At 41.6% G+C, this 24482-nt stretch overlaps 1 protein-coding gene across 1 annotated transcript in view; it reads right to left on the bottom strand.

The window, feature by feature from the left end:
- Positions 1-15059, bottom strand: part of SLC5A8 (solute carrier family 5 member 8) — a gene marked incomplete at its 5' end in the record, with an annotated part of 29253 nt that extends 14194 nt beyond the window's left edge. The window contains 7 exons of the mRNA XM_058804826.1: positions 380-509; positions 4476-4616; positions 5998-6152; positions 7007-7074; positions 8583-8634; positions 12555-12620; positions 14709-15059. Of these exons, the coding sequence (XP_058660809.1) occupies positions 380-509; positions 4476-4616; positions 5998-6152; positions 7007-7074; positions 8583-8634; positions 12555-12620; positions 14709-15059 (963 nt within the window). The remainder of the gene's footprint in view (positions 1-379; positions 510-4475; positions 4617-5997; positions 6153-7006; positions 7075-8582; positions 8635-12554; positions 12621-14708) is intronic.
- Positions 15060-24482: the final 9423 nt, after the last annotated feature.

Raw genomic sequence — 24482 nt, 5'->3', positions numbered from 1 at the left:
AGGGGAATTTGGGCTGGATGACACAAAGCAGCGCACCAGGACCCACAGTCACTCACAAGGGCACTGCTGCTCTCTTCTCACTTCTCTTCAAAGCAGTTTCTTGCAATGCTGGCACTCCTGAACCCATTTTGAGTAAAAAACCCACACATTTGCAGAGGTGGGTGTACTGAGAGCTCTCCACATTGCAGCTCTCCCTCCTGCCCACCTTACCAAGTGCTGAGTGATTTGCAGCTCCAGGAACTGTAATTTCAGCCTGACACAAGGTTCCATCATGTCACTGTTTCCAACTCCCTGACTCTTGAACTGCCTTTGTCTAGTTATTATGGCTGCAGAGGAAGGATACCCTCCCACCACCTGCCCCTGAGATGTGGGGCTGTACCTGGTCGAGTGCTGACACCTGTTTGGCCGTCCATGGGTCACAGTCTTTGTAGATGGAGTAGAGGGCCAGCCCACACAGTGTGGCACAGACCAGGATTGCCCAGAGTCCCACCAGGTTGATGTAGAGGGACCTGCACCAACACACATGGAAACACCATGTTAGAGCTCAACATCCCACAAAAGACCCTGCCAGGGCCAAGAAAGGAAGCGCTCACGCCTGCACCGAGGAGATTCCCAAGTCAGCAGCTGTCTGCCAGCAAGGGAGTCACCATACACCTCCCAGCATTTCACCTGGAGAGAGATCACGTTTCTGCATGTACAAATGACATTTCTGGTTTTGGTGTCACTGTCTGAGCACTTGTCCCCTGACAATGGAGATGATGGGAGCACCAGAGCAATCCCACGTTTCATCAAGTGTACGAGTTGTACATTGCAAGCAGCAGGCCCGAGGATGCTCTTTCCCCCATGCCACACCCCGTGACAAACCCCAAGCGGATTTGTGAGGCGGGGCGTTCCAGATCCAAGTGCAGGGTACCTTACAGTCAGCACCAGCATTCTTTTGCCTCTGGAGCTGTAGTATCGCGCTTACACAATGCTGGAGTTGTCCTTGTAAAGCTACAAACCTCCCATTTCCTCCTGAGACAGCCTCTGTGGGAAGCAGCAATGAGAACCTGGGGCCTGGGACCTGGTCTGGAGCTGCCTCTGGCTGCCACTTCCAGAGAACAGGGATTCTCAACAAGCCCAGGGCTTCTCCTTCAGTAACTGAACAACTTGGAGTCTGGTATCATCCAGAAACTCCCCACATCCTGACGCAAGTTTCAGCTTCAGATAATGGGGAGACCAGACGTGTTTTCATCAGGCAATAATTCTGCCTTTGCCACACAACAGGCAGCTTCTACTGGCAGTGAAAAACACATTGTTCTCCTTGCTCAGGAGAGGGCTTTTGCTTTCCATCTAAGAGTCTGGTTTTCTCAAATGTTTCTAAGCTCTTGATGTCTCCTGCGTCACAAATCTCTTGGTATCTCCAGGGTCACAAAGTTCTTCTCACCTAGAGTGGTCATTTCAAGCAAACATTGGGAGCAAGGTCTTGAAAAACAACGTTCCTTTCTAGCAGTTGTCTCCTGGTTATCTGTGTATCACTGATAGTGATTTCACTTCCTGACAGATCACATATCCTGGACCTGTGCCAATTGGTAAGGCCTCCTCTGGGAGGACATTTGGTTTCTGTGAAAATATATCCATGCTTGCAATGATTCAGGAGGCCCTTTAATGCTTTTGATTCCCAAGAAAGTAATGGGAAACAGCCTTTGTATTTCTGTAGAGGACCAGCAGGATGAACAAAGAAGTAAACCTAACTTTATAAGCCTTGTTAGATATTGAAATGGACATTTCCAGAAAGGTATAATGTACATTAACTAACTGAACTATCAGTTTTATACAATAGAAAAGTTATCAGCCAGCACAATGCAAACTCTTAGAAAAGACCTATATAAATAAAAGCTGATTTATGTATAGTAGGGGAAACTCTGCATTTTGCCTTGTATTTGCAATTAGGAGGTGGTCTAAACACATAACCAACAGCAATTTAAATTTCTCTCTAAACTAATTCAGTAAAAATGAAGTAGTCCTCATAGATGCTTATATATTGATTGGATGTCTTGCATCGACTTAGCTGAAGCTGTTCCTCCACTGGCATAATCTATCTTGATATATAACACCCAGAAACTGATTTAGCACAAAATTTAACCAATGAGTAAAATCAATCCAACTCTTTTGAGCAGACGTAATAGAAGAATTAGTCTAGAGCCTGTAGTGAAGATTAGAAAGTCAAGAGAAACAGAGAGAAGCAAAATAAATTGTCTTGTTTTTAAGCAATTCTTGTTTTTAAACTGTGTCAGTGTTTGACAGACAGCTTTTTTTTTTCCCTTCTGATTTACATCCCAGCTCATGGTACACCCTATGACTAAGCACTAGGGAATAATAATTGTAGCACAGTTGGAGGGAGGTGTTTCCATTAATTCTACCTTAGTAACAGGGTGGAGTTTGCATGAAGTAGGCATTTTGACTGCAAAAAGCTTGTTTTCAATTGTTTGTTTCAGTCTGTTTCTAAGAATTTAGCACTGAAATATGCCAGCCGATGACCTTGAAAGGAGAGAAAAATGTGTTAGGAGCCCATATTTTTCTGACAGGGTAGCTCTCCTGCTCTGAGTGCCTCTTATCATTCAGATGTAAGCATTATGTTCAATTTGCCTAGTGATTGTTCAAAGATGACAGAATGTGCTCCTACCTACTGGTGTTTCTTGAATGGGTGAAATCCTTTCCCAAAGCCTGAGAAAATTCCTGTTCTTGGGCCACTGTTAAAGGCTTTCCCAAAACCTGCAAGTTAGGATCTGTGAAGGAATTATTTTCTGAGCTCTGATGTTACTGTGCTGTCTCTCAAAAAGCCTTACAGTAAATGACACAGGGGTAAAAATCCCTATTACTTTGACCTGATGACTTCTGTGTACAGATTAAATGACAATAAGAGGTACAGGCCAACAATGTGACCTGCCAAATGTGTTTAATTACACTTGAATACGAACTAGATAGTCACCACAGAATAGCAGTGTTTATAGTTGTGACTATAAAGTTTATAGTGTTTATAGCTGCAACTATTATGCAAAATTATTTGTCCATGCAGAGAAATATCTTGCACAAGCAAGGTGCAACAGAATCCAACCACCCATGCCAGCAGGACAGGGCTCTACTGATTAAGGTTCCACAACCATTAATGAGACAGCCTAAATTCCATCCAACCCCCTACAGAACCAGATAGCTTCCAGCCCTGACAAAAGCTGCTGCAACAGCTCAGAAAAACTACCCTGAGGTATCAGATTCCCTCTGGTCACATTCTGCTTCTGAAACACTCTGGAAGTGTCTCTGCTCTTAAAGAGGGTAGGGAGGGCCCAAGAGCGGGGCACAGCCCTGAGTGGAGCAGGTGCTGGGAAGAACAGCCTGACTGGCACACAAATCTGGCACAATGTATGCATCTGTTCTCCTATACACAGTCATTCCAGGGAGATGTGGGATGTGCCTCCTGCCTCTGCAGTGCTGAGAACCTAGAACCCAGCCATGTGCCACAGACTGCAGAGAAGTGACCTGGTATGCAGGAGACGTGTCACGGAATGCTGAAAATGTACCGGATAACGAGCATCAGCTCATTCCTGTCTGCAGCACAAATGGCTGAAAAGCAGATTTTCTTTACTGATATAAACAAAATATTTCAGTTGTAAATGGTGCATGATTTTGTGGTATTCTGCTAGCCTATGAAGTGAAAGCCTTCATAAACTTCTTCTCTCTATGTCACTGTACCACAGAATAACTAAATGTACAGGGACTATAGTTATGATGTGTGCTTCTATATTTCTTCTACAAATTATTTTCATGAGATCACTAGTAATTCTTAAATCCTGTGCTGTGAACTAATGGAATGGTTCTAAAGATAAAGATAAGATAATAGACCTAGTAAATATGCTCCATTCTAGAGTAAAGGCTCATCAGAAATGTTTACACTCAAGGAAAACATAACCCTCTGCCGGTTTCCACAGTTAATTCCTTAAAAAATATGTCATGATTATTATGAACACAAAATACACGATTGCTCAGCTTATCAATGAATAAGTCATTTCTGGATTTCTTCATACCTATATTCATTGTTATAGGAAAATATTTTAGTCTTTACTTATGCAAAAATCCCCACACAATGATTTAGGTTTCATAGTGAAGATACTGTCTTGATATGACTTCAGCATAAGTACTACAATATTTGGTCTTTAGGTTGCACATAAACTTAATGCAGCTATTTCAATATGAGAATACTGGTGCAGAGAAAAATTCAGGCACAAAGTTCAATGTTACAGCAAACACATGTCATTCACATACCAGTAATTACTGTGTCAAATTTCTTCTACCTGGTCCACAAAACAGAAGGCAAAAGTTGTTAGCCTTTATAATGCAATTTATACAGACAAAATACCCACTCATTCCTTTAAAAAAAAAACCTCTCTTATAAAGAACAACCACTGCTAAATTCAGAGAGTACCTGCAGACAGACTTACAATTTTGCGTGGAATCTGTTTTTGCATGCGATGTATCTCTGGACTTGAGACTGGTTAACCCCGTATATACCAGTCCACGTGAAAGTCCCCCCTATAACAATCGTCCAGAAGGTGTGCCTTTGCAAAGGATTGGGATCAAAGCTACAATGAAAGGAAAAAGAGAAAGCAAATCCAGAATATGAAAGTCTTCTTAATATGTAAAGACCTTAATGCTTAGAAGAAATAATTTCTCCATGCTTGTTCTACTAGCAACTTTGGCCATCAAGTTACTCTAACTTTACGTTAAGCCATAGAAGGCAAATTTTAAAACTCAGAGCTAACATCCTGAGCCAGTGAAACACTCTGAACTGTCCAAAGGTGAAGCTGGAAAGCTTTATTTGCCTATAAACTACAGTCTTATGTAAAGTTGTATGATGCTTGTGATGGTTGTGATGAAATGATGTAGCAGTAAAAAGTGTAATGTGCCTGCTTATCTAGAGGGACATCAGTCTAACACCAGTATAAAGGTGTGTTTACAATCCCAGCCTTTGTGGACAGAGGCTCTATAAAACATTTTGCTGGTTTACCTCTAGGTAAACAGCAGATTTTAGGTGGCCATGAGCAATTATTATTTTTAAATCAAACTTTTCATATAGCAATGAATTATATTTATCTTGGTGAACACTGTAGTATTATTTCACCTATTACATCCTTTACTCCTTTTTGTTTTCCATCTGTGAACTCAGTGACCGGGAGAAGAATCAATGCAGTACAACCACTGCAAATAAGCCAAACAGATTGAAATAAATTATTGTTAATAAGGAGAAAAAATCACCCACAGATGAATTATTTACTGAAGAATTTGGTGAAGAATCTACAGAATAACCTGATTAATGTTGTGAACTGATAGATAAAGGACAAATCACAATACTTGTCATACTGAACTTTCACTAACAGCAATGGGTGGCAGTTCTCAGAAGAATCTTGTATTCATCAAAGGTACAGTAACATTTTTAATTGAAATGGTCTTTGATTCAACATTGTCAGATTGAATATTCTTGAACTTTTAAAGTGACATTTTTAGGCTAAGATTACTTACAATAATGGAGGGTAAAATACTATTAAAACTACTTCTACTTTTTCTTGCAGGAAAAAAAATCCTCCCCTTTTCAGATTAGGCAAAAATTATTATTTTCCCATTTTTTTTGGTCCAGTCACTGAAATGCCAAATCAGCTGTTTGCAAATTGCAATTATAAATACAAATGTGCTGTCCTATTTACCATTCTCTTTCAGTGGAATCCCAAATGAATCCTTAAAATACCTACTTGACAAAGTAAAAAGGTTTTTCTCTTTCCAGGATTTTGCATGGAGTAAAACCTAAAAAATATCCCTCAAACAAGGTAAGCTTGTTTAAAAATATACAGAAACTGAGTCACAACTTCTGCCATCCTCCTCCTACAGTAGCAGTTTAATTTCACAGTTAGTCACATGAGCTCTATTTGTAGGAACAGAGAGGCACATCCTCTGCAAGTACAAACTCACTCCCAGAAGTTTAATCTTCCTCCATGGTAGGAATCATTTACAATGCGTCCAATTCCCTCCTGAACCACCACAGCTCGTATAATCACAGATGAAAATCCAGCAACCATGATTCCAACCTGGAAAACATCTGTCCACACCACTGCCTTCAGACCACCCTGCAAGAGGAAGAGCATGTATCAGGTACAACAAGGCAGCAGCACTCCTGCTTTGCACTCACATTCAACTAACAGAAGCACAGCCATCTGTATTATGGGTAATAGATTAATTTAATCTTCATCTTTAATGGAACTAATTCTGTACTGATGTCTTTAGGAATTGTATTCTGGAAGCTATTCAGGACATCCTGGCCTTTCTTTGAAGTGTAGGGGATTTACTTTGGCCATACACACAGTTTAATCCAGTATTTCCTTCACCACAAAACCTGATTCAGAAGTTTGTACCAAAAGATAGATTTTCAGACAGTGCTCATCTTATTTTCTGTAAGTAAGTACCACTAACTCCAGAAGGTATACCATTCATCTGAATAAAAATAAACATTAGTTAATCCACCATATGCAAATAAATTTGTCACTGAGGTTCCATTTCATCATTTCATCTAGACACTTGGTCAATTAACACTGAATTAAAGACCAATCTGTTCATGTGGCATGCTATTTTCAGTGGCTCTATTCAATAATACACAAGACTGTTACAGTTGCAGTTTGACAAATTGCACAGCAAAACCCTACTAGAAAAATCACAGGAGAATTCTTAGAAATGGAAATCTACCTTTTTTGCTATTCTTTCAGCAACAACAGAAGTTTGAGTGTATCATAACAAAATATATTTCAGTTGCATAGAGGCTGTCTATGCATTCAGAGAAGTCCCCGGATGAATATGGTCCTGTGGCTACACCCGTAAAATGTAATTCCATGGAGTAACCTGATTATTAGGCTTCTTTTTAATAAATTCCATATTTGGTGTGAGTGGTGAAATGAATCCATTTTTCTCAACTGAAGGGCCCACATACCAGTGTGCAGTAGAATGTGCAGACCACGCCAGTCGCCACCACTGCGCCCCACAAGTCAAAGCCAGTGACTGAAAGAGAGGGAAAAAACACCCGTGTGAATGAGGCACTGGGGACAAAAAGACTGAAGGCAAATTATTGGAAAAGGGCTAGAAATAAATTAAATGCAAAAGTAGGAGGTATAAATGGCAATGAAAAGATTAGTGTGTTTAAACCATGGGATTCACCCTAACCAGCTGTAAAACTGAAACAGTTGTTACAGATTTGGAAACTGCTAGAAAGTTGAGATTTATTTCAGGACAAAAAATAAAGGCTATTGCCTTTAATCTGAATACTCCCAAACAACAAGTCCAATATGTCCCAACTCAGGAAGGTTTTAAAATATATGTCATTCCTTGAAACACCTGTGTATTTGGTACCGAGCCCTTAGGCAGGGATTTAAGCAAGTAAACAGTTTGGGGGTTCCCCACAGAGATAAGGTTTTCAAACATTTCCTGGAAGAAATGTGTCAGAGCAAAAGGCTTTCTTCTATTCTTCCTTCTCTTAAGGATTACATGTTCCTGCTATACAACACTGTGCTGTGGCTGACATACAGGTTGTCACTGCCCCAGCTTGGCATGCTCACCTGCTGCCAGGCAGGGCATGGGGGGCTCCCTGACAGAGAGCTCAGGCTAATGAGAAACAGTGAAACAAAACTAGTGAAAAACATAAGTTACTCTGACTAGGAGCCAGCTAAGTCATAGCTTGGTTTAGCATGTATTTGCAAGGCAAATATAAATATCAAAGACACAAAACCTGTGGAACTTATACACTGGAGGAAACCAGTAGAGAGAGAGTTGGGTTTTTTCTTCCTTTTTGTTCAATGAACAGGGCAAAAAAAATTCAATGAGCAGAACAACTGTGACTTGATTCTAGCCAAAATGATTCACTTTTTATTTGCATTTTGTTATTCCCTTTTCTTGACAAATTAACAAAATTGATGGTGTCAGATTAGAAGTTTAATATGGCTCTTTAGAAAAGCTCTTGCCCTTTTAGAAATGAATGTGGCCCATTTTCAAATCAAAGAGTCATTGTGAAGTAGAAAATGGAAATATTTAACTTTGTAAATATCACAATAAACATCTTAAGCTAACAATCTCTTTGCTGTTGATTTGGTTTTCCTGAAAAAAGGACAGACCCCATTAAACAGTTCCAGGAAGCCCAAAATCATATTTACTTTTGCCTTGCTCTCATCTTGAATAATAGCACTTAACCAGAAGAATTTAATTTGTCTTTACTGCCTGGATTGCCTTAAAAATTTACTTAAGCCTTCTCAACTTTTCTGAATAAACCATTATCTACAGGTATTGCATCAGAGGTAGAGTAAATGAGAGCTAGTATTCCCATAAATCTCTTCTGTAATTCCTTATAGGCAGGGATTAAGGGACTAGGACTTCAGAGTTCCCATTAAAAGACTTCACAGTCAAGCCCTGAGCTATATTTTTATGTGTTGCATTACCAAAAAAAACCCCACCATACCAATACTACATGAAGAAGAAATTATATCAGTAGAGGAACAGTTACAGTATACTCATTTTACCTTGATTTAGTGCTAAAGCTGGAGCATAAATGACAATACCAGTGTATAAAGTCTAGAGCGGAAAAAAAAAAAAAAGGAAATATCAAAATAAATGTAAATTCCTAGAAAGGTGATAACTTTCTGACATGATTTCTTTTCAGGTATCTAGGTAGTCTATATTTTCTAAATTCATCATTGTTGACAAATAATTTCAATTAGAAGACAAATGTCTGAGGCTATTAAGCTCTACAATCTCATACCCTAGAGTTCTTAAAACAAATACCAAGGACTCCTAAATATAAAATCCATCTTCATCTTCTCCTGCCTTTTATAATTAATTTATTCTATTCCTTTAAAACTGCAAAGGAAACAAGAGCATAAGAAAGTTAATGAGATTTACACATGGTTTGTCAAGGAATCTATTACTATCATTTTCTCAGTCTCAAGATCAATATGCCTTACAGTATGGATACTGCTACAATTCATGTGAGTAAGAACACAAAATATGATATTAGTTAGTCATTACGGATAGTGTTACAAGGAATTATAACCCTCAGCCTGTAAAACAAAGCCATACACAATTATATTTTCAACCACAGTAAAGACACAGACAAATCAAGGAGCTAGTCTATCTACCTTTGTGGGCACAATGGGATTCATACACTGATATCCTCAACTTTTTTTGTATATGGTTTTAAATCCTGTTTACTTCTTTATCACTGTTATTACTGCCACAAGTTCAGCTGTGACATGGGTCAGGAGAATGCAGCTTCCAATATGCTGATAACTTCTGTGAAGGTCAGGGTCTTGATTCAAAACATCTGGATCACCAATAGGTTGTGAGCTGACGCGCATCAGCTTTCTATGGCTGGACTCTTCTGACTTTCTGATTTACAGGGATGGGACTTGGGCATGGAAAAACAGCAGAATCAGATGCCATCCAGAATTCAGCCAGCTTCTGCCCTTCCTGCAAGTGTCCACCCTAGGCACAGGTGGCAAACCAGAGGAGGATTGCTAACCACTAAATTACTTGCCATGGCTTTTGAGCAGATCAAAGCCAGTCCCCGAGGTGGAGCTCTACCACATGGCCAGTGGCTATGCTGGGACAGATCCAAGAGGTAATGGGAGTGAGCAGCTCTCTACCTGTATGAGGAAAGCAGTGTGCAGAAACTTCTCCACCCAGCCTAACCTAATTGCCCTGATCCCCTGCTGCACACCTGCTAGAAGCACATGCCAGAAAGGACAGGGGGGCCATTGGGCAAATAGTTATTCTTACCTGTGTGCTACACCCTGCCACTGTGTGTGCATGTTTGTTTCTCTCAGTGTCATGAGTCCTCTCTAGATTTTCATATATAGCTTGCATGACAAGAAAGCTGCCAGTCCTGATTAGTCCCTGGTGAATATCTTCTGAAACTACCTATTCCACCTCTCAGCCAGCTCCTGACACCTGTCTAGCCCAGTCAGTGTTTGACTTGCTGTCCATACAGTGACTGTCATCATGTGAGGCTGATATGTAGAATAATAGAATGGTTTGTGGGGGAATGGTCCTTTAAAAAACATCTAGTCCAATGCCCCTGCCATGGACAGGCACACCTCGCAGTAGATCAAAACTCAGAGCCCCATCCAGCCTGAATTTGAACACTTCCAGGGCTGGGCTATCACACTTCTTCCCCAGACTATCTTGTCCAGTAGCCCACTATCCTTGTTGCAAATAAATTCTTCTTTCTATCCACTCAAAATCTACCTTCTTTCAGTTTAAAACTATCATCCCTTGTCTTGTCACTATAGGCCTTGGTAAAAAGTCTTTCTCCACCTTTCTCATAAGCCCCCTTTGAAAGGCTGCAATAAGGTCTCCCCACAGCCTTCTCTTCTCCAAGTTTAACAATTAATCCCAACATTCTCAGCCTTTCTTCACAGGAGAGGTGTTCCACCCCCAAGACCATTTTTGTGGTCATTCTCTGGACCCTCTCCAAGAGGTCCATGTACCCCTTGGGCTGGGAACCCCACAGCCAGATGCAGTACTTCAGGTGGGGTCACACCAGAGTGGAGTAGACAGGGAAAATCACCTCCCTCAAAGTGCTGGCCACACTTCTTTTGGTGAAGGACAGAATTGGCTTTCTGGGCTGTGACCAGACTTTCTGGCTCGGTCAAATTTTTCATCCACCACTATCTCGAAGTTCTCCTCTGCAAGGCTGCTCCTAATCAGTTCATCCTTCAATCTATACTGACATTTGTGATTGCCCCAATCCATGTGCAGGACCTTGCACACGGGTTTGTTGAACTTTATGGGGCCACTCCTCAAGTCTGTCAAAGTCCCTCTGAATGGTGTCCTTTCCCTTTAGCAAATCTGCTACACCACTGAGCATGGTGTCATCCACAAACTTGCTGAGGGTGCACTCATTCTCACTATCTATGTCATTAATGAAGGTATTAAATAATATTGGTTCCAGTACATACAGCACTCATTATTGGTTTCCATCAGAATATTTAGCTGTTGACTGCAATGCTTTGGATGCAATCATGAAGTTAATTTTTTTCTTTTTAATAGTCCATCAGTCAAACTCATACCTCTTCAAGCCTTTTCATTCAAGGGATTCAGCATGAGAACTTGTGGCTTTCTTATACACAGTGAATAAGTGCCAGAATCCTTGAATCATCAGAAATTAAAATTTGTCAAAACTATGATAACATTTTTGTGTCAATTTAAACAGGACTGATACAATCTTCAGTAGGATTTTTTTGGTTGTATTATTATAAATCCTTTTCTTTACCTTATTTAAAGAATTAATATTCACAGAAGAATTAAAATTGCACCATTAAAACCTTGGGAGGTTTCTTTCCTCACTAGTATTTAACTTATTCAGGTTAAATTGTAAGTGCTTAGCAGAGAAAGCCACATATAGATCTTTGGTTAATTTCCTTGAGCATGTATTTAAGTTGCATAGAATTATTTTTCTTATCTTTGCAGGCAAAGATTATGCTTAGCTCTTCCAACTTACGCAACTGTGATGTCCTCATACGCGCTGGTGAAACAGCGTCAGGTTTCACACATGCCAGCACTCTACTTTTTCCATGAGCTTGTGTATCTGTAAAAACCAGCTAAGCAGCACTGCCCAAATCAGTAATGAGCACTGCATTGGGAACTATCTTACTGGTGCAAGTGTGATTGCCCTGTGACTTCTGGTGTGCTTTAAAAAAATACAAAAATAGACAAAAACAAGCATGTACCTTAAAAAGCTTTCTGATGGCATAGTCATGCTTACTTTGAATTACCCACAAGTCCACTTCAAAACTGTGAAAAGAGCACATTTTTGTTCTGGTGCATTTGACATATGCGCACTGACATTTGGAAGCTGTGGTCCTGTATGGACTCTTTGAAAGGGCCAGATACAGCAAACTTTACCAACAATAATTTCAGAGATTGCATTAGTTTAACATGCCCCAGGGTAGTAATCTTCTAATTCTCAGTTTGCAGACAGACACCTAAGGTTTTTCCAGTGGCGATGGTGGCGCAAACCCTTGTGCAGTACGTAAATGACAGTTCCTGACATCCTTTTTTGTCACCTCTCACTGACCCTTGAGAATTAGTCAGACTCTGAGAATCCACCCAGCCAAGGATGAACACTGCTGCTGTAGATAACTGGCTCACGTTTGCATTTTGAACTCATTGCAGGTTTCTCCAGCAGGCAAGTGAATCACTGCTCTTCACACTGCTATCCTGTAGTGAAGGGTCACTTGTCTCTGGGCATGGTGCTGATGTCAAGTGACTGCTCTGGGCATTCAACAGTGCCCACAGAGACCCAGGTTGCAGGGAGCCCAGCACGTGCTCCCCACCTCATTGCTGAGCAGCAGAAAGAGCTTTGTTTCTCCTGCTCCCAGCCACCCAGGCACTGTGGTAACCTCCTCAGCTGCTCAGAGAAAACAGCCAGTTACACCCAACCAAATAATTCTGGTGGCCCCAAGGACCACAGAACAGCTTTGATGTTTACTTGCCGTTTGTATTATGAAAAGGACCGTTCCACAGAGGCGTAGATATTTATTAAACCGAAGTTCTAAATACTGCAAAAAAGAAGAAAAAACAAATGCTTACATTGAAATTTGGCATTATTGATAGGACTGGAATGAAGTGATATGCAATACAGAAAGAGCAGAGTGTAGTTTTTACATTTTCATGAATGGCCAAAACTCCTAGAGTCCCCTTGTTTGGTATCTCTTTCAACTCGGTTTTCTTTACAGACTTCACCAGTGGGTAATAAAACACAAACAAGTGAAGCAGACATAAGCTAGTCACTATACAAGGGTGTCTACAGAAAAGACTAGAACGTATTATCACAGAATCACTAAATATGCTGAGTTGAAAGGAGCAAAGATACACAAGAGTAATCAAGTGCAACTCTTAACTCTGCACAGGGAAACCTAAGAGTTTAGGTTTGACATAGCAGCCAAAAAACAGAAAAACAGAACCCACTAGTTTTGTGAAATCAGAGAGAAAAAAGAAAACCTTGTGACTATTCCTACATCTTAGTGTGGAAACTCTGGCATTATGTGTGTGCATTTGAACTGCTACAAGAGAGGGCAAAAGATTTTCAGCAATTAGCAGCTTCTCCCCACATTAACCTCATATTCTCCACTGCCCAAGGCAGCCTGATATAGTCTACTGATAAGTCAAAATTTATCCTTTTGTGAAACAAGAACCCTCACTTTTCTATCAAGGTTGGACAGCACAACCTCTAAATTAGTCTGTCATGCTGTAGAGCAGATTTCTTACCACCATCTATCCTAAAAACCCTCTCAGTGTGCGGTTGTACAAAAGAAATCTCATTTGCCTGACAAATCTGTCCAATCAACATAAACACTGAAGCACCTCAAAGGGCTCACTCACAAACTGAGCATTTAAAATGTGATCTATGAGCATGTCCACACAAGGAAGCAGTTTTCAACCCCCAGTTTTCAACAGACAGACACAAAAGGTTGTTAAAAATCTGGACTCTGTCCAGAAAAAGAAGATATATCTTTTATAGGCACATTACTGATTCAACACCAAGATAAACAGTGAGTTTCCAGTCATGATCATAAGCTTTTATTTAAAAGAGCCCTATTGAAGTATCATCACGACAGTCCAAAGATTAGTAGATTAAAATACGCTGGATGACACCAGAGAGTTCTGTTGGTGAATTCTTATCTAAATTCACTAACAGAAATCTTGTTTTCAGCCTCCAGTGCTGCAATGTCTCTGTTTAGTGTAATAAAATGCTAAAGACCAAAGTAGCCAGTCAAGGACTTTCACCTGCACCGATGCTCCTTTCCCAAAGTCCTCTGCAAAATGAGCAGTTTGCTTCCAAATCTGCAGCTGGGAACTATCTCCATGCAGGAAGATAAACAGGTTGTATGCACATTTTGAATCAGAAGAAAGCACTGACCAGATGCTTTCCCATCCCAAAACTGTCAGACTTCACCGGTGATTATCCCACTACCCCAGCTATCTCTGTGCTGATGGCTGTCACTTTAACTTGAATGCTGTGCTTAAAACCAGCTCAGCCTTATTTTGGTGGAAGTACAAACTTTCACAGACAGAGAGCATTTGTTGACCTCCTTGTATAATCATGAGGGAGAAGACATTCAGTAGTGTAAACAGCCTCAGGTGACAAGGAGTCTCTTCAAAATCTCTAGGAACAGTACAAATACATACTCTGCCAAAGGGTGACTTTTGTGGTTGCACCTTAGCTTAGAAACTAATCTGGAGGGAGTGTGATGTGATGCGATAACTCTGGTTCCTATGGTAGATGCTTTTGTGCTCTGGTTTGGGTATATTAATTACAGATGATTAATGACATGTCACCATCCAATCTGCATTAGGATTACTCCACCTACTGAACTGAGTATCTGGCATGAGGAAATAAATCTAGTATGACACAGCTCCTAGCTAAGGCATCAGGGGTGAGCATCACCTGCCTGCAGAGACAGTGTGGGCAGACTTGGGGACAGAGAGGGTTGCAGCCTGCTTTCTGGAGTGTGGTGACATAGGACAGCACAGAGTGCAGGGAATTTGGAGGAAGAGAAGGTGGAGGGCAGACATGTAGAAAGTAGGCATGAGAAGCCTCCCAGTTCCCTAAAAGCTGGGGAGGGCTTCTCCCCACTCCACCTTACCTCATAGGTGCTGGTAATGCCCAGCTTGTAGAAGACAGGCAGGAAGATCTCAGCACTGCACAGCACCACCAGGCCGTAGGTGATGGCAAAGATGCAGAAGATGGCACCATAGCGATAGATCTCAGCAGGGGTGCCCAGCACCGTGACGGCTGACATGAAGCTGGCGGTGAGGGACAGTGCCACCGGGAGGGCACTCATGCTGCGGCCTGCCATGAGGAAGTCCTTTGATGTCTTCTGCCCTCCTCCCACGAAGGCGTAATAGATGCCAATGATGGCCGAGATGAGCAGCATAGCCGCAAAGACCACGTAGTCCCACACGGTGAAGCGCCCCATTCTGCCCGAGGAACTCACTCACCCTTGGAACCAAGAATCTTCCCCAAAATCAGAGGGGCTGCTGCTGCCTCCGCAGGGCTGGCACGGGATGGCACAAGCAGGAGGAGGCAGATGGGAACGGGCCCCCGGGCAGGTGCCCCCCGCCGGGGCTGGGGCAGGCGCGGTGCGGTGACACCAGCGGGACAGAAGCAGGGTGCGGTGCGGTGTCACCGGGTGGGACAGGTGCGGTGTCCGCCGCCGGGACAGGTGCGCCGCGGAGCGCCCGCGAGGTCCCCACGCGTGTCCCGGGGCGGGAGCGGGCTGCGCCGGGAGCCGCTGCGCGAGTGCCGCAGCCGGGACAGCGGGCGGGCCTTATACGGTCCCGGGCGCCCCCGCGGAGCGAGAAGGGGCGGCGATCCCGCGCCAGGGCAGCCCGCCCCGCGCCTCCGGGCTGCGGGATGGCGCCGCGGCACAGCCCCGCCTGAACGCGCTTACACCGCAAGCTCCTGGTCCAGAGCTTCTGGAGGGAAAACATTTCACACGAGAGTTCCCCAGGATGGAGAACCTACCCTCGCTCGTTAGCATATTCCACCATCTCCCCGAAGGGCTGAGGTGAAAATATAATTTAATATAATTTAATGTATACATTTCCATGAGTTGTGCAATCTGGAAGGGAACTCACTGAATCAGACTTACCAAGACGAGACTGCTGAACACTGCAGTTGTGCAACCGGGAAACCCTACTACCTGCACAGTGCTCACAGAAGTTTTACTAATCGTCTTCAAGTTCAGGAGTCAAAGTGCACACGAACATCACAAATGGAGCTTCACACATCTTACCCAGAGAGGAATACATCAAAAACACCTATAGGATTCTAAGGTCATGCAGGTCCAGTGGTGGAGATGTACCTATTTCTATAGCCAGCAGTAGACACAGAACTAACAGCAAATGCCATATTTGGCCACTTTGCCATATATTAGCAACCCCAGATGGGGAATGAAGATGAAAGGATGCCAAAGCTGACTCAGATGTGCTTGACAGCATGCAGCCACACACAGCACACCTTGTGGCAGAGTTTAAAAGCTTTGCACAGTAGATTTCCATCTTGAGCTGTACATTGGCAAAGTGCTATGCTGGAGGTGATTACCTAGTAAAAGTCAGAACCAGCTTGAGGATTAAAAATTACCCTGTTTTCCTTCATGGAAGGTAGAATAATTTTCCTTCCTGCCCAGCCTCTTCTGGCTGTCATCCACAGCTGGATAAACTGGAAGTAGTCTTTGCTGCAAGAGTTCTGGGTTCAGCTCAAGGTGCTCTGAGCTGCCTGTATCTGACCACTTTGAGACATGGTTTTCAGCAGCCTTCTGTATCTTGGACAGAAATGACCAGACAGACACCTGACAGCCAAGCACAGATGATGGAACATTTCTCTCTCCTTGGGAGCTCTGGAATTGCAGGCCTTTTGGAGTTATTTCTGAGTGCATATTGGAAGGAGGGGGAGTAGGTGGAAGTCTGGTCTGTCAGGATTATTAAGTTGAGCTGTGAAATCATGTCTGTTTTGGACTGGTGTCTAGATGCCTATCTGGGAGTCTGAATGGCCTTGAAGAGACAGAAGCTGGCCATGGGGTGCAAGTGGCATGTCCTAATCTCACCACAGCAGGTTAGGGCATCAGTCTCTGTGGCCCAATTACTCTCTAATTACTTATACAATGAGTAAGAGCTTCCAGATGTCCTGTTGAGGAAGAGCAAAAAAGAAACTTATGCTTTACATCTACCAGTTAGGCCATTGATTTATTGATCATCTGAAGTGGTTGCCCTAAATCAACTTCTGACATCGTGAAAAAAGATAAACCTTCCAAGCAAAGCTTCAATCAAAACCAGCACATCCTCACTCAGTGCAATGGACTGGTGTTGTCCAAAAATAAAGTATTTGTTGTCAAAAAGCATGAGCCATTTTTCACAGGAAGGACATAAGCAGGCTCTGGCCCAGACCCACAGCTTGTGCTACTCAGAGCTTCATGCTCAGTGTCCTTTGTTTGCACTTCTTCAGGAATTATGTTGCTCAAACCATTCAAACAATAACATGCATTTAAAGTATTAATTACACAGGATTAATACAATTTTGATTTGGCTTCTTTATAATTTTTGACAAAATGTAAACACGGCAAGTGATAACATGTACTGGAAAACAAATCATGTGGGAGCTCTCCAACTTCCAGTAATTTTTGCTTCGTTTCAGACTATGTGCGGTTCAGCTGTCCCTACACCAGCTGAGCTGAGTTTGCAGATCAAGAACAGTTCATAGTCAATTTTATTGACCTGGGTAGTGCCAGGACTGGCCATTGTTCTCTGCTGCTTACACAAGAATCAGTTTGGAAACCTTGCCAGAAAATGGCTGGCTGTTGGTAAAAACAAACAAACAAAATAATTTCAAAACAAAATCTGCAAAAAATGGATGATTTATTAGGAAATCAGGGATGTGGGATGATGCCTTGTATATATACATGTATGCATGTGGAAAGTGTTTGCACTTCATGCAGTGACCACAGTATACCATCACCAAATCTAGAGAAATTGGGGCCTCAGAAAGATTAAGGAGCTATCAGTTGCATTGAAGTAGATGGGGAAAAAATGCGGGATCTCATAAATGTTCCTGTTGAAAGGAACACTGTTGCAGGAGCTGAACCTCTCTTAAGGGAATGGTGAGACCATTTGAGAGGAAGACCTTAAAAACACAAAACTGCAGGCAAAGCTTCTCATCTTTTAAGTTCATAAGCCAACCAACAGTGATATGAGGACCTAGATTCAATTTGCTCCTCTGTTCATGGAGCTAGCAGTTAAATTTCCTTTACGTCACAGTTAGTGTTAGGAATAACATATCAAAATTAATAATTTACTCCTAATTAGACTGTCAGATTTTTCTCACAATGCAGTACTTCAAGTAAAAAAAAGTACTTTAAAAAAAATGCACTTCTTTTACTTTTGGAATATTTTAATTGCAGCAATGGCTTCCTATACAGCATCACTTGTCACCTTGCGAAGCCTGGTGAAAAGGAAGCTCATTGCTGATGGCATTTCATATTTCTGAACATCAGTTAGGGTCAGTTGAATATACCCTAATCTCCTCTACTTGCTGTGCTTTTCCACACACTGCTGTTTTGAATTGCTGGGCATAGTATAGCTAGTTACCTTACTACCACCATCACTGGCTTTTCTTCTCCTGGTTTAATGCTCCTGTTGTGGTTTAATCCCAGCCAGCAGCTAAGTACCACACAGCCACTCAATCACCACCTGCCCCTCACCTTGCAGTGAGGAGGAGAAATGGAAAAAAAAGAAAAGTAAAACCTGTGGGTTGAGATAAGAGCAGTTTAATAAGTGAAACAAAATAAAATCTAATAATAATATTTATAATAATGACAATATTAATAATTTTAATTAAAAGGGGTGGCAGGAACCCAAAAGAAACAAGCAATGCACAATACAATTGCTCACCACCCACTGACTGATGGCCAGCCTCACCCAAGCAGCAATTAGCGTCTCCTGGCCAACTCCTCTCAGTTTATATGCTGGGAATGGTGTTCTGTGGTATGGAATATACCTTTGGCTAGTTCAGATCAGCTGTCCTGGCCATGCTCCCTCCCACTTTCTTGTGCACCTGCTCACTGGCAGAGCATGGGAAACTGTCTTGGCTTAGGGTAAGCACAACTTAGCAACAATAAAAACATCAGTGTGTTATCAACACTCATCTCATACTACATTCAAAATGCAGCACTGTACCAGCTACTATAAAGAAAATTAACTACCCAAGCCAAAAACATGGCAGATATCTTAATCTCCCACAGTCTTGTTTAGTGATTTTCTTAGCTTTCTTTTTAGTTATTTTTTGTTAGCCCTTTTTCTGTTAATAATGTTTGGACATGACACAATTACCCTGAAAGGGGATTCAGAAGAACATCATCATCATCATCATTATCATCATCATCATCAATCAATATTCTTTGTGAAACTTGGATGAGTTTCTTCACCTGGCACATGTATTTTGAGCACAGGGATTTTTTTTTTTACAGAGATGTCCCATAATTGTTACCACTTTATATCCAGTAATATCACTAGGGTACATTCCCAAGCATCCTTTTAGTAACTTTTTTCTAATAGTAATTTTATAGAAATGCCTCTTGCACAGACTGTGTTCTGTTTGTGGGCAATAACAAGGATGCAGTGATATTTGCAAGTGTCTTATGTCTTAAAAAACAACCATAAGCATAACAAGTTAAATATTTCAAGAAGCATGGTTCCCTAATTCCATGTGTGTCATATTTCCAATCCTCATCCTATCCAAATCCTACATTTGAAGAGGTGTAGAATTGGGAAAGGTCATTGCTTCAGACACTAATCATTAGGAAGTCCTTCAGGGTAACAACTTTTTCTTGAAGTGTTTGTCCTCTCATGCTTAGCATGTCTGGGACACAAGGACAGAAAGAGTGACTTGCAAAGAAAGAGATTAACAAGGAGAAAAGAGCCAAAGAGTCACAAAAGTCGTGGTTTATGTTGATGTTTTGAATGACACCTTAGTTTGTTTTTTCTATGTTCACATTCCACTGAAATTCAAATGAATGCAGTTTGCAAGGAAAATAATTTAAATGTGAGTACTTAATGGTCTTGAGAAGGGAACTTTATATTGTGTAACCTACTAATACCAACACACCTTTTAAAATCAATAGTGAGCGCTCCAGGATTGAAGGAAGTACTTAAGTTAGCCTTGACTACCGAGCATTTAAATCTGAATGATTGGGAGTCTATAATGCATTTGCTGGAGAACTCTCCTCTTTCATCTAAAAGAACAAATTTCAAAATATATTTATGGGCTGTCCATGCAGTGAGATCTAGCATACATAAATACTTGCTCACAAGAACAATTAGTATGGGAATAAAATTGTGGTACAGATTTTACTTCTTTAACTCAAATGGATAAATAAGTTACATGTTTGAACTTTATTCCCACGGCTTTGAGATCTTTTGTTTATTTAAGGTGTTCAATTCTGCATCAACAGAATTACAATTCAACTAGTTTGCTTACTTGCAGTTAATGTATGAGAAAAGGCTGTCAAATGTTCACCAGAATGATGAACAAAAAAATTGATTTTTTTTTCTGAGTAAATTTTTCTGAACTGTATTTTGTTTCCGTTGTTTCCTTTTTTTCACTACCTGCTATCCAAACCATCCAGATCACATGTTCTAGTTGATGTTATTTTGATATGTGTTTGCTTTAGGTGTACCATGTAGGGTACTTCGGTTATGCAGCTTGGCTCCCTGCTGAAGGAGAGACAGGCTCTGCAGAAAGAAACTGTTGCTTTGATACACTCCCTGGAGGAGCCCGTCTCTTTGCACTTTCTACAGAGGAAGCCTCTGGAAATGAGCCTGCTAACTCTGCCACTTCAAAATACTCTGTAAAATTTTGCCTGCCACTGCCCCAGTGACCTAACTAGCTTTTTGATTATTTTGATTTATTTTTGCATTCATAATCCAGAGTGTCTATCATCAGTTCTGACATCTCCCTTATTATCTGCCTCCCATCCTCCTTTGTAATTGCTACTGCTGAATCCCCTGTGTTCCCTCAATCCTTTCATCTCCACCCCCATCTCTTCACATTAAGAAACTTTCTCTTCCACCTCGCTCTCACACTTCTTCAAGAATCCCCTTCCTTTAGGACCCAGAGTCTCATGAGGCATTTCCCCCAAAATTGCTGTTTCGATCCACTTCATTCTTCCAATTTTTTAATGTCTCTAGGAACTGACTGCCTTGCCTCTCGTTTAAATCCCTTTTTGGTCATCTTCAGTTCTTCTACTCTCTGCCAAGGCTGCCCATGCTGAGATCACACAGACACATACATTGCTTGGAAATGTTTGAAAGCAGTTATGCATATTTATACCAGCTCTGTGTGTTTAATTGCTTTGTTTGTCATACATCCTCAAAGCAACATCCATCACCAAAAGCAGATGAAGAAGGAGGTTTTTCCCCTCAGGTCCAACCATCTGCATCTGTTGACTTTGGCTTGGTTTGTTTCTTCTGTTTCCCTCTATAACGTGAGATTTGTTACACCTATTTCTGATGCTATCTGGACATTTCAAATAGCAAATCCCTGTTTTTTTCTGGAGAGTAGAAACACTGTCAGCATGCTTGGTCTCTCCCAAGATGCTGCTGGGACACACTGCAGGTTTTCTGGCCTCTTGCACTGCAGACTTATAGCTGTTGCAGGATGCTAAGGAGTGATGGGTGGTCTGTGGTGGGTGGGGGACAGTGGATATGTGTCATGTGGATGTTCATGACCAAACTCCATGGCAGGAGGATTTTATTAATCCAGGCACGCCAGGACTCTTAAAATTAATGTCTCTTGCTTTAGTGTATTGTTTTCCAGTGTTAGCATGTGTTCAAATAGACTGCTGAGTGGGGTTTGATGAAAATGTGGATTTGGGGCTAAGGCAATGGGGAAGAAATAATAACTTCAACATGCTTTTTTAAATAGGCAAAAAATTGTATTGATCTAGCATCATAAAGCCTCCACAGCTTCTGCACAGTCAGTTTAATACCATCTGATAGTGTTAGCAGTTTGCAAAGTTGGTGAATGATGTGATGCACAAGGAAGCACAGCAGTAATGGCAGTCGAGCAGAAACATTTTGGCTGTAGCTGGATTTAAGGGACTCCATCTCTTGGTACAGCAGGTGCTCTGTATCTGTACAATACCATTAGCTGATCCTCATTTTAAAGGGGCTCATTTCATCTCACATCAAAAGAGGAGCTGGTGGGAACCCTGCAAGCAATCTTCTACTGGCTATGAACATCAGGTGAAATACTCTGCCCTCTGTGCAGCCAGCAGCTATAGCCAGAGAGGCGAACTGCACCCCTGTGCTAACTGCTTGCCCAGTTCAAGCAGCCAGGAGTTCATCTGCTTCAGCCTTTTGGGTTTTCTCTCTTAATTGGAGATGGAGGCTCATTTCCTTTTCCTTTATTACTGAAGTGTCGATCTCCACCTAGATATCTTTTACACAGGGATCTATTATTTCAGTATGTTTGTTTTATCAGTTATTTCAATGGCTCCTATTTGATCTGATCATAAATTAGACCCACAAATCGGTATTGAAAGCAGCAGCAGTGTCCAAAAAGTTACTTACTTTTATGATAAGAAGGGACAGCCCTAATTTTCTTTTTCTTAGTGTTAGCAACATCTCTGCAGTGACAGCATCAAAAACATTTTATTGGTGTTTTTTTTTGGTTGGTTGATTGGTTGGTTGGCTGGCTGGTTGGTAGGTTGGTTGGTATGGTTTGATTTTTTGGTGTTTTGTTGGGGTTTTTTTCTGCTTTATATAGACCAATATTGGAAATTTCTCATAAATATCTGTAATTTAGCAGCTGGTGACACAGTGGAAGAGCCAAGAAGGGCTGCTTTATCTCTTGATGTTGTACAATTTTTTCTGCTTTTCTAAGGTACTCAAATATTTAACTCAACAGAACACATCAGAATTAGACTGCTTCCTAGCAGTCTCAGGTATGTATGTTTAAATATTTTTCCTTACAGTACAATGCAGAGCTGAGATTATTAGATCCTTTCTTTGGAGTTTCAGCTTTTGTACACTATGTCTCTTGGATCTATGAGATCAGGAATGGATAACTGAAGTACTGACTCTATTGGAACCTGAAAGCAAAGTTACAGCTGCATGAATACTATGACAGTTGAAACTTCAAATAAGAAAAGAAAAAGCAGCAAATTAATTAGCCAAAACATCAAACCTACATACCTAACTTGCATTCCATGAATGAGATGGATGCAGAGATATGAAGAACAGTACCAATTGCTTTGTACATTACCTTCTCTTCCATCCCAGGAACATGCCATTCCTTTCAGGGAGCCTGACCTTATTTTTCCCTGAATGGCATGCTGCAAACAGACTGTTAGTAGTCCCAGACACATGAGAGACAGCCTGAAATCCAGAGGGTTTCTGTCAAATCCAAATGCCCCTCATTTTAATGGTGAGTGTGAGATGCAGGAGAGCATTCACATCTCTCTTCAGGAACAAGACTCCATCCTGCCTTTTAATTTTCCTTTCCATGCACCATGATTCCTCTGTGAATCCTCTTCCTGCTGCTTCTATTACTGTTGCTTTCAACAAGGCTGTAGCCAGTTCTGTTGCTGCTGTTGTGGCAGAGCAATGGATGAGGAACAACAGCTGTAGCCACCACTGCAAACCTCTCCTGTCCTGGGTCTCTCTGTGTACATGTGGTCTGTGCAGAAATCAGACCCTTTTTCTTTCTAACACAAATAATTTCTAAAACTCCACAAAAAAAAAAAAAAAACAAAACCCGCCAAGAAAAACAAAATAAAAACCCCCAAAAAACCAAACCATACCAAACCACCACCACCAACAACACACAAAAAACCACCCAAAAAAACCCCACAAAAACCAAAAAACAACAAAAACCCCCAAACAAACAGAAAACCAAAGCCTTAAAAAAACCCCACATGTGGGTTCCTACTGGGCAGAAAACTGGCATGAATTGCGGGAACATTGTGCCAGGGATTGTATTGATGGTCTATTGGTGTGGATAGTCCCTGCACTCTGGTGCTGTTCAGTTTATTTCAAGAGTTGGAGCTAGTACAGCCCACCTATTTCAGCTCTGCAGCAGGATCCTGACTTGAAATAGATGGCCTAGGTGTGTCAAGGCTTGAACCAGGTCATCAGTGCCCTTCTCTGAGGAAAGTCCCTAAGTTCAGGATATTTCAGACAGAAAATCTGGGATCTAAATTCCAGCCCCTTGTTCAACCCTCTCTGATCAGCAAACCTAAGGGTTTACTCTTCTCCCCATGACTCAGCTAGCATTGACCTAGAGCTGCATTATTTGCAGAATCGCTGTGCTTCAGGCAAATTAGAAAAAATGTGGCCCAACAGTTCCACCACATTGCAGAACAGGATTCCAGTATCTTGTCTGCTTTGATTTTGAAGTGCTCTCAACAACATCCTACATAATCTTGTGGGGTTTTCTCCCGCAAGGCAAGGCAAAGTGCCAGCTAGAAGCTGAGGAGGAAACTGGCAGTGAAAATATGTCATTGTGTTACAAAGGGCTCATCTTACTTTGCAGACAAATTTAAAAAATAAAAATCTGTTTGCTTCATTTGAAAGAATACACCAAACTGCATGATACACTTGTATAACCTGCCTTCAACTCATGCCAGCTTCTCCCTACAGGAGGATTTTGAAGAACTCCTGTGATGCAGTAAGTTTACAGCCACATCCACCCCACCTGTGTGGTGACTCGAGACAGGCAAAGAGAAAGGCTTCTGGGTTCACAACCAGCTCAGATAACTGTTTAGTGTCTTTAGTATTGATTGAGAAACCTAGCTTTGGGCAGCCAAGATTGGAAGTTGTTTGGTCAAATTCACAGTTGTTTCTGTTCATTTATTAGCCTGTTA

Source organism: Ammospiza caudacuta, chromosome 5 (assembly GCF_027887145.1).
Source record: "Ammospiza caudacuta isolate bAmmCau1 chromosome 5, bAmmCau1.pri, whole genome shotgun sequence".
Lineage (NCBI taxonomy): Eukaryota > Metazoa > Chordata > Aves > Passeriformes > Passerellidae > Ammospiza > Ammospiza caudacuta.
The sequence above is the reverse complement of the archived record's forward strand: the minus strand, read 5'-3'. Positions and strand labels throughout refer to the sequence as shown.